Raw genomic sequence first — 11,456 nt, forward strand, 5'->3', positions numbered from 1 at the left:
GTTGTCCAGATAATTTCTTTCTATTTTTAGTAGAGATGGGGTCTTGCTCTTGTTCAGGCTGGTCTCGAACTCCTGACCTCGAGCGATCCTCCCGTCTCGGCCTCCCAGAGTGCTAGGATTACAGGCGTGAGCCATTGCGCCTGGACAATCAACAATCATTTTAATGCTCTAGTTATTTTTTATAGACTTAATATTTATACCATACCATAATGAATGTAAATAGTGAAAATAATTTTAATGCTAGATTCCTAAACAAAATTTTGCCAAGTGTCACTCCACAGACTACTGGCCCCATATAACTACTCCAAGCATTCTGGAAAATAGCTTATGTGGCATTGCAAACACTATAAACCCTTCTAATGAGAGATCATGCATTGTTTTTATGTCCTAGGTTCACATAGGCATTCAATAAATGATAGCTTGAGTAGCAGCAGTCATTTATTAGAACAAATATGCTCACATGTCCTAGTCTGTTTGAACTACTATAACAAAATGCTGCAGACTGGGCAATTTACAAACAGCAGAAATTTATTGCTCACAGTTTTAGAGGACGGGAAGTTCGAGATGAAGGTGCCAGCAGATCTGGTGTCTGGTGAGGTCCTGTTCCTCACAGATTACGCTTTTCACATGGTGGATGGGACACACAGGCTCCCTCAAACCTTTTTTATATGGACACATATCCCATTCATGAAGGCAGGGCACTCATGACCTAATCACCTCCTAAAGGCCCTATCTCTTCATAATATTACATTGGGGATTAGGTTTCAACATATGAATTTTAGGGAGAAACAAACATTCAGAACATAGCAGCACAATAATTGGATAGTACTATATGTTTATATGTAAATTAAGATTAAATTTAAATTAAGATTGTCAGGACAAGTATTCAAATTGAATACATTATAGTTACATGAGTCAGGCATGTTTAGACTTTAATTCATATTTTATTCTACCTTTTAAAATGTTTTCTTACCTTCTTTTATTCTTTCCAGGTATGTCTGCATGTATTTATTCACCATTTGAACTTTCTTAATGATTTCATTCCATACCCACCATTTGTTGTGAAATCCATCAATCACATACCAGTTCTGATGTTGTTCTTGATAATATTGCCTAATCTCACCAATATTTTTGCGGTACTTTGCATTCTTGACAGCTATAATTTGTGTACTATTGTGCAATGGATAAGGCAAACTAATAGAGAAACAGAAAAGGAATGGAAAAAGCTGTTAAAAACATGCTTTTTCATACTTTTTTCCTCCTGTATGATTAAAGTTGTTTTCATCATGGTACATTACCTTTGTTGACTTTTTTTTTCCAGGAGCAATCTTTTGAAAATCTCCTTGGAAGGCACATCCAACTCAAAGACGACCATGGGAATGACTGACCTGGCTTCCAAGAGATTGACTTGATGTGTAGTTACAGGATATCCATCAATGACAACACTAACAGGAGAAATGTTAAAATTAAAAACCCACATTTCTTGTTCTCTCATGCTTCCCTTCTGCCTTCCAGAATGAGTCTATATCTTTAGGAGTAGCCAAATGCTTTTCCTTTTATAACTCGACTTATCTTCTTCACACTTTGCCCTCTTCATCTCTGCATCTTGAACTTCAGTTATCTTTAGCCTCAAGAGCCATGAGGCGGGCAGTAAACACACAAACACAGCTGGAAAGGTGGAGGTAGGGGAGAGCTGTGAATTCATACACATTTAGTTTCACAGAGCTAGGTTTTGGCAGCATTCAAGAGATAACGCACATAATACCTTGAACATCGTGTTCAATTGGTGCTATTAATCTAAGCATGAAACAGTAGGAAGGATGTAGGTTTTAAATGCAGAGAGACTTAGAGTTAAAACCTGGTTTGAACTCTCCGAGCCTCAATTTTCAGTAAAATAGGGGAAATGATATTAACAAGATATTTGATCTTGTTTTAAAGATTGGAGATCAGGTATGTAAAGCAACTAGAATGGGGCCTGGCACATATTAGGTAGGCAATAAACAGTATCTTAGTGAGAGACTAAACAGATATGGGCAAAATTGTGTTCTGAACTTGCTTTTGTAGTAAAAGTTCTGTGAGGAGGCTGGGGCCGCAGAAGCGGAGGTGGAAAATTGGTAGGAGGAGCTCTAGCAGATCTGGGTGGGGATCATTCCACCAGGACGCATGATGCACGCCTCTGAGCAGAGGTGACAAAGAGAATTTAAGTTCGTCCAACGGTTTGAGATAATGAGATTGTCACTATCACACCGAGAGGAGGAATAAGGGCTGTCCATAAATTCTGGAGGAGTGGGCCCCCAAGTCAGGACACTTGCTGGGAGCGGGGAGCAAGCTGCGCGAGCTGCCTGGCAGTCCTCAGGCGGCTTGTTTGGCATAAGTCGCAGGTGCCCTCCCTCAGTGCTCTCCAGCTAAGTTGCCAGGCACTAGTGTTAAATTCCACAGCAGAGGGAATTATAAATCCACAGAGCGAGGCTGGCCTAATAGGGAACGTATGAGGGTGCCATTGTGGTTTCTTTAAATAGAGAACAGCTCAACTTCTTTGTACTGTGACAGGTCACTGAGTAACCCTCAGGATTAAGGAAATTCAGGGTGAACAAGTAGTCATTGTGCTGGTATTAAGATGAAATAAAAAAAAAAAAAAGCCTTTTTGACTCAACCAAGGTCAGCTCACTGAGATCCTCCCTACATGAAGCTGAACACCAGGGAGGAGGTGACTCAATTTGGATAAGTTCCAGGGCTTTCTCTGGAGAAAAAGTCTGACACCCTAGTATCTGCTCTCCCATAACTGAAATTAGGAGAACTGTTCAAGGATTTGATTAAGGGCCAGTGGCAAGGAAGTGAAAGGAGGCTCTTACTATAAAACAACTGAATAAACTGGGGGAGGGGGGGTATGGGGGTGGAGCTCTAGGTCAGTGACCTGTGCTCAAGCCCAGGGCCTCAGATGTCACTGGGGAGGGCTTTTACTAATGGGTGTGGCCAGTGGCTGCGCTGGGGGAGCACCAGCTGAGCAGAGGAATGTACTGAAGAGAGAGCTCAAGCACACAGTGCTCTTGTCCAAATATGGCTTCAAGGCAGAGGCACTGCTACCTGTGCAGAGAGTGGGCCAGAGAGAACATCTCCACTGGACTAGCACCCTTTGGGGGCCAGAGGAGGGCAGCTCTTCTGTCCTTCCATGGGGCAGTGAGAAGTCCACTAGGGTGAGTCTCCTTTGTGGACTGTGTGAGCCTGGAGGCTTTTGGACAACTCAGGCGTTGCTGGAGGGAATGAGGTGTTACTGCCTGCTAATCTGCCATGTGAGTACTCGAGCCAAGTTGTAGCTTGACAGGAAATTAAAATATGTAACCATATAGGTGCCCAGAGTTTGAGAAGTAGGTCACATCCTTTATGAGAGCTTTAAGCCCTATTTAAGATAAACGTTTTAAATTCCTAGTGAGTGATTTCTTGAAAGATTTACCTCCCTCTGCCCCTCCTCTCACCCTACTCACTCACCCTGCAGTATTGCATACACTGTCCATCAGAGAAAGTTCTAGGGCTTGAATAGCCAGTTCATCGGGTGCTGTCATTCCCTTATGAAGATGCCAATTTAACATCAGTGCCAGCTCTGTTTCTGGGTGGTGGTTTAATATATAACGCAAAGTATCTCCTATTGATAAACGCTTTAAGCCATATTCACTTGCAATTTTTTTGGCAACTGAAAAACATAAAACTTTAAACTCATTTCATTTCACAAATTCACCAGTTAACCTTAGTTTTAGACTCTAAGATCTAAAACTAAGACATCAACAGCAAGCTAATCTTTACATTCCTCAACGAACTTTTCAACGTTAAAATCACCACGTTACCGAATTAACTGTCAAAGGTCAGTTATTATCAATACTTCAGGTATGTGGCTGATGGATGTGGTTAATGAGCTAACTTTGTGATTTTTTTTTTTTTCACAACCAAACCAGTGTTTAAGGTTTTCTTCCTTCTGCCTGAGGTAGCAAAATTTTTGAGAGCTTTGCAAGGCATTTTATGTGTTTTCCATATTTGGTATTATGCCCCAAATAACAATGTAACACTCTTGTTTCCCTGGATTGTACCATTCCCCTGTCTGTCCATTTACGGACTCCATGTTGCAATCGGGATAGCGTACTCCATACAGTGAGGTCTCAGTTAATCCTCTAGGAAATAATTTTTAAAAATTATAATGGCATACCTGACATTTTAATAGTGATTTATATCTTATGAGGAATTTTTCGTCTGTGACCTTGTTTGATATTTTCAACTATTCCATCAGATGGGTGGAATGGATATTGAAATTCCAATTTTATAGATGAGGGGAACTGAAGCCCACCAGAACAGAATGATTTGTCCAAGGTCACACAGACATTGCCATTGGCTGAAAGAGGACTCACACTGGCTTCTCCTAAGTGAGACCTTAGACAAACGGCTTCATAACTACTAGATGTGGGAGTGCTCCGTTGTTGTCTCTATGCCCTGCCCGAGCACTGTCTGGAGACAGCAATGGGTAGAGGATACTGACAGCCCATCTCATCCCATGAGGAATGTGATTAGCTGACCAGGGACCACAATCAGGACCAACCAAAAGGAAAGCCCCTGTGAGAGCTGCAGAGCTCTTAATCTCAGCTTTGCCACAAATACTGGAATGAGACCTAATCTTTTTGAAGTTCCAAAAATAATTAAGCTTTTAAAATTTGACATCTTGTTTAAAAATTAACTGCCATTTCAGCAAAGAAATGAGAAATCATATTGTTGTGTCTACATTTTCACCTTTTGCTCTGGATGTGGAATCTTATTATGAATGTCAATGTGCTGCTGTTTTTGGGAAAAACCATTAGCTTTGTGAACATTTAGAAAACAACTATTATAGACTCTTTTGTCATGTTAAGAAGTTTAAAAGGCCAAACAAACTTTCCATCTGAAGAGCTGGAACACAAAACTCTCCTTTATTATTCTTGGTGACAAATTAATCTTTGACCCTCTCTCTCCCCTTCATTCTCTATCCAGTCAGTCGTTAAGACTTACTGTTTTCCTTTGACATATATCCTGCATCTGTCCTTTCCATTACGTTCTCATTGTGACCAATCACGGTTCTTGTTATCATGTCATCTTGAAATACTACAACCAACCTATTTTGGGACTATTTGCCTTGAAAAAAAAACACTACTGCCCAAAGTTAAACAAAATTCAAACATTACCAGAATACAGTTTATCAAATGCCTTTTTCAGCAATGATTAAGATAATTGATTTTTTCTTTTTAAACTGTTAATGTAGTAGAGTATACTTATAAAATCTTTTAATAATAAAATTTTTATGCTAATACAATCTTGTAATACACTGTTACAATCAGTTTCATAATTTTTATTTAGGATATTTGACTGTAATTATAAACATTAGTTTTTAATTTCTTTTCTTGTTATCTTATTATGTTTTGATATTGGGATTATGTTAATTCCAAAATGGATTTGTGTTCTTTATATCTTTTTGATTATATGAACTATATTCTTTAATAAAAGAAAGAAAAGAAAAATAAAATGGGAAGCTCACTATTTTTTTCCCCGCTATGGAAGAGCTTATAAAAACACAGGCATGATCTCTTGAATTTTTAATTTTTTGAAAGTTTGATACAATTTTTCTCTAAAACCATTTGATCCTATTTAGGAGTTGGGTTATATTTTGCGATGCCTTCTCTTCAATGGTTATTGGTCTATTTAGGTTTTCTATCTCTTTTTGAGTCAATTTTGATAGTCGGTTTCCTGAAGAAGTGGCACTAGTTTCAGGGGATCCTTTTATGCTTGAGGAAGACAAAGGCAAACATACGCTCACCTGTAGTTTTCCCAGATTTTGGAGGCCCCACAATTATAATCTTAATAGGCACAGTAGGCTTAGGTTTGGGTTGGCGGATATATTTGATTGGGTTCTTCATAAATTTCTCTTTAGTTTCCTTACTAGATAAAAAATAAATGTACTGACGATGAATCACGGGATAAACTGGATTCTCTGCATTTTCAACTGGCTTGATTGTCTCTCCTTCACTTAGCTGCAACATATACACAATTGCAATTGAAAGTTAGTTTTGATTTAAACAGCATTTCCCCCAAAGACATTTAAAAAAAGCAATTTGTAAAATAAGAAAAAATTTTTTCTTATAGAATCAGAAAACTAATTCTAATCAAATATTAATATTAGATAACTGTGGAAAAGTAGAAATTAGTTTCAACTCACATGCAATCAATGTAGTATTTCTTAACTAGTTTTCAGTTTATGACAATTATAATTCTTTTACTTCCTTTATAATATCAGTGTACGCTGAATATTTCTGCCAAGGGGTGTGAGGTTGCTTGCATTTATTGATAGGCCAATTTATCTTCACAAACAGGTCCATTCCCAAGGTGGTGTTATGGACTGAATTTTCTCTCCCCCACCCCTCAATTCATATGTTGAAGCCCCACCCCCAAAGTGACTGTATTTGAAGACAGGGCCTTTAACAAAGAAGGTAAATAAATGATGGGACCCTAATCTGATAGGACTGGTTTCCGTATAAGAAGAGGAAGACACGAGGGGTGAGCACATAGAGAAAAGGCCATGCAGGACACAGTGAGAAGGCAGGACCTGCAAGCCAAGGAGGCAGGCCTCACCAGAAAACAATCCCTGCCGGCACCTTGATCTTGGACTTTTAGCCTCTGGAAACGTGAGAAAGTAAATTTCAGTTGTTTCAGTTACCCAGTCTGTGGTATTTTGTTAAGGCAGGCAGAACAGACTAACACAAATGGGTTCCTCGATTACCTTTTGGGGTACACTGGCAGGGCAAATCCCACTGTTCTCTTCTGCATTTTTGTACAGATGAAATCCCACTCACATAAACATGAAGACCAGCCATGAAAGGAAAAAATCCCCACAAAAGGCAGCCTGAGGTATGGGTGTGGAATGGAGTGGGAGGAGTGGTCCCGCGTCTTTGCACTGAGGCTGATGAGGTCTGGGTGCTGGGTTTAAATATCTTTTTACAGCATCAGGCATCAGGTGGCCAAGCATCAGCCACCTCTGGACTTGACAGAGTGGGTATGAAACAGTGTGCTAATATTGCTTCTCCTAAGAGCTACGCCATGACAGGTGTTAAAGGTCAGTGGTAGTGTCAACATCACCATTCTCGGGCTGGAGTCACGTTCATGACTGGAAGTAAATGCTGGAGACAAGGGGGAACTCAGGTGTGGGTGGGGGTCTCTGCTCTATGTCATATAGTTGGTAATGAAAGCTGAAAGTTTAATGATTCCATTTCAAATTCCCAAGTATTTTTATAGCTAGAATACTACATGATTCTTACAGTTTTTGATATTATCCAGTCTTCTTCCCAGACATACCTTTTTTAAAAAAAATAAGGGAAGAACATGGCTTTCAGATACATTTGCTGAAATTACCTTTACAGGGTCCCAATAGCCAAATGAGCTTGTATACTTATAGGTAAAGTTGAGCATTTTCTGTGCAATGTGTGTCGATATTGGATAACATTTCTCAAAAATGCTTGCACGATTTTCCACCAGTGGTTTCATTCTCAGATTCAACATATATTGTACAATGTGGATTTTCCGAGCTCCATTAATAAGAATTATTGGTATCAAAAACTTCTCAAAATCATCCTGATGAGAGAAATCATACAGCCAAATATATTTAGTGGGAAAAAGGCTGGTAGTATTCAGTCACAGCATATAGACACTGCTGGTGACTGACTACTTCAGTTTAGAAAACAAATATTTTTCAGCTTCCAAGTGGCTGTGATTGGTAGCTAAACTTACTCTGACTCTGTATGTGCTCTCTATTTTGGAGACAGGGTCACAGGGTCTTGCTCTGTCCCCCTGGCTGGAGTGCAGTGGCATCATCATAGCTCACAGCAATCTCAAACTCCTGGGCTCAAGTAATCCTCCTGTCTCAGCCTCCTGAGTAGCTGGGACTACAGGTGCATGCCACCACGCCCAGCTACCATGTTGCTCTTATTTGTGGACTTGTTTTCATAATCATTAAATGGTACAGACAAAAGGGAATACAGCCCTAAAATATACATTTCTGTTGAAATGTTTAAAAGAAATAAGGCATAAGCCAAACTGCTTTTGTCTCATTCTCAAATGTTACTTTTTGAATGATGAAAAATGAAGAAAAAGTAATAACCTGTATAATTTGTAAATTATGCAAATCTGCTTCAAATTTCTCTCCCAGTTCACCTCTCAGGCGTTCAATCGCTTCACTTTCCTGTTCATCTTCCTCGGTCATCTCTTCCTCATCTTTTGGAAACTCCTCCTCAAGGATGTTGTCAATATCATCTTCATCATCTTCAGGCTCCTCTTCACTAATGTCTTCATCTTCTTTACTAGAACTCTAAGGAGGAAAATATTCCCTTTTACTATATACATATAAAATATGTAACAAATGACACCGTTAACCAATCATCTGGAATGTTTTGTAATAACCGGATATTGGCTAGTATTGTATCGCAACATTCATCTAGTAACAGAATAAGGTTTTAAATATTAATATCTGGTATCCAGAAATTTAATACCTTCAAGACTCTGACACCATAGTGATCCCATAAGTAAATGAATAGACAAGATATTAAATACTGCTTATGTCTATGACTGCCAAAATGTTACATGATTTTGATGGTCTTCCAGAACAATAATGCAGTTCAAAGAGTATAAAACAGTTACTAGCTGTATTAATTGGGACAAGATGAGTTTCCTTACCTGTAAAATGGGAATAATAAAGATACCTACCTCACAGGATTGTTGGGGGCATTAAAATTAGTTAATACATGAAAGGCCCTGAGAAAAGTGTCTGGCACATGGTAGGTATATGAATGATTGCTATTATTGCTGTTAACGCGAGTATAGCTGTTATCGTCATCTTTTGAAATGCACTGTACTAACAGAACAGTAAACGCCATTTAGGAGGCTATAGTCCATCTAAGGAAACAAGAATAATACATGAATGCTTATTAAAGACCGTGCCAGGATATTGGTACTAAGCTGTGTTGCATAGGCTTTAAGTGCTATGGTTCACTTTGCATGAAACTGAACCCTTTAATATTTATCCTCCTGCACTGTTCCACACTGTTCTTCCTGCAGCATTCCATGTCTCCATTAGAGCACTGCCCTCCAGTCTGCAACCTGGGAGTCATCCTGAACCTGGGAGTTATCTTGTCTCCTCGCTCTCCATCCCTGCCCATCCAGGACTGTCATCTTAAATAACAGCCAACTCTCTCCTTTCCCTGACCCTCTCCACTGTCTTATTATCTCTTAGCTGCAATCTTCTGATTAGCTGGCTATTCCCTAATCTTTCTAAATGATGGGGCCTTTGGTTCCTGGAAAGGTGCCTGTAGCTGGGATTTGGGGGAAGATGAGGGCACAAGGGCCCATTCCTGCTCCTGCCCAGGCTCCCTTCTCCTCGAAAGGAGCTTGGCCATGGGACAGGGGTTCTCAGTTCTGGCGCCTTTTAAAGAGTTTTGAAATCATTTGTTCCTTTTACTACTTTTCCTTTTTCTTATATTTTGACAATTTTTTTTTAATTCTGAGATTTAATTTTCTAAGGATTATTGCAATTATGGTGGGATGAGTCCACACTACAAACTGGGGATATCTCAGTTCTAGATGAAATTGTGGTCACCTCTCTGGCTCTACTTATTAGTTCTTCTTTTTTTTTTTTTTTATTAAACTATATAATTTTAAGAAAAAACTCATCTTTGTTATAAAGAAATCAAATTTTATAGTGTTATATAGGGTAAAATGTAAAAATCTCTCTTTACATTCCCATCTCTATTTCTACTCTCCTACTTGGAAATAATTTTGGTTAATAATTTGTTTAGAATACTTTTGGATGTTTTTCATATATATACATATAATTATATTCTATTTTAAACATAAATGGGATCATTTTATTTTCTACAACTTATTTTTTAAAATTAGCAATATACTTAAATTTCTTTCCATATCACAACATACATCTCATTATTTTTAACAGCCACATAGTATTTCATAGTATCACAGTTTATTTAACCATTTTTATATTTTAAAAATGTGTTTTTTCCTATAGAATCCAGTTTAGAAGGGAACAAAATAAACAATAAAAGGAGCCACTTTTGACCCTTGTGATAATTTGGTTCCTCTTGCCTGCTAGTGACGATGAGAAATTTAGCTGACATTATTCCTCATCTCTTTTCTTTTCTGCTTGTTCCCAGTTTTAGTCATATTTTTATTCTTAATTTTGCAATTGAATGTCTGCAACTTTAAAAACTATCCCCAAATCTCTATTTATTGAGTTGTCCTCTTTAGGTGTAAATCTTGATTCCCTATCGAGAGGATGTTCCTCCTCTGCCTTCTAATTCTCCCTCTCTTCAGTCTCCAAACTTTTTGTCTCCCATATTATTACATTTACATTTCTGTCCTGTAACGCTAGTTCAGTATTTAGTGCTTCATGTAGAAATTGATTCCAAAAATTGAAAGTAGACAAACAGGACTGTATTGTTTCCCAGGCACCAGAGAGGGAGCCAGTGTGTACGCAAGGCAGAGTTGGCTTACAGTCGCAGCCTCAGACTGAACGTCCACAAGATGGCGACACTGTCCTGTGAAATTAATGCAAGTAGTCACTGGGATGTTGACGTGGTTTCTAACGTTTAAATGTTTCATTTGGTGCTAAAAAGTGAGACGGTAAAGGCAATGATTTTGTTAAGGCAGGAAGACAAACCTGGGAAGGACGTTATCTGCATGTGATTTCCCAGTTAGTTTTAAAAAGATGAGTCGCGGAGCTGCATATTCTGCACCAAGAGGCAAATGATGAGAAATCCTCTGGATCTGTGGATGAGAGCAAGCTCAGGGTGTCACCTGGAGGTCAGTGTGGATTCAAGTCAGGATGTCACATCAAGTGATTGTAACAATCGCACTAGGCGATCCCCGAGATGCTGTATTTTGTTAGTGTTTTGTTGTCTAAGGTAGTATTAATTGCAAGATGTATCTTACAAAAGTTCTATCAAAGGAATTGAAAAAAAATAAATACATAAGCAGTTTTAATCTTTAATTCATCAAAAATCTCAGGAGTTGTGTTCCAGAAGTTTGTACAAATTAATTGTGTGGGATACATAGCCAATTTTATAAAAGATTAAGTCTTAGGAGAGCCAATTTACAAAATCTTATTTAACCTATAGCTATAAATATTGAATCCTTGATTGAAAAATAAGAAGAAATCACACCATTCTAATGTTAACAAATGGAAAAATTATAAAGATCATTTTAATTTTATCCTGAAAACTAATTCTTAAGAAAAAAGATTTAGGCTGGGCACGGTGGCTCACGCCTGTAATCCTAGCACTCTGGGAGGCCGAGGCAGGCGGATCATTTGAGCTCAGGAGTTCGAGACCAGCCTGAGCAAGAGCGAGACCCCATCTCTACTAAAAGAATAGAAAGAAATTATCTGG

The 11,456-nt window shown here is 38.6% G+C and overlaps 1 protein-coding gene across 1 annotated transcript in view; it reads right to left on the reverse strand.

Moving 5' to 3' along the window:
- The window catches only part of AK9 (adenylate kinase 9), a 149,542-nt gene that overhangs the window by 11,790 nt on the left and 126,296 nt on the right, over positions 1–11,456 (reverse strand). Inside the window, exons 24-29 of the mRNA XM_012651132.1 lie at positions 8,162–8,368; positions 7,417–7,635; positions 5,828–6,041; positions 3,487–3,688; positions 1,299–1,445; positions 974–1,194 (exon numbers count right to left, since the gene is read on the reverse strand). Coding sequence (XP_012506586.1) covers positions 974–1,194; positions 1,299–1,445; positions 3,487–3,688; positions 5,828–6,041; positions 7,417–7,635; positions 8,162–8,368 — 1,210 coding nt within the window. The remainder of the gene's footprint in view (positions 1–973; positions 1,195–1,298; positions 1,446–3,486; positions 3,689–5,827; positions 6,042–7,416; positions 7,636–8,161; positions 8,369–11,456) is intronic.

This window comes from Propithecus coquereli, unplaced genomic scaffold, assembly GCF_000956105.1.
Source record: "Propithecus coquereli isolate 6110/MARCELLA unplaced genomic scaffold, Pcoq_1.0 Scaffold35, whole genome shotgun sequence".
Lineage (NCBI taxonomy): Eukaryota > Metazoa > Chordata > Mammalia > Primates > Indriidae > Propithecus > Propithecus coquereli.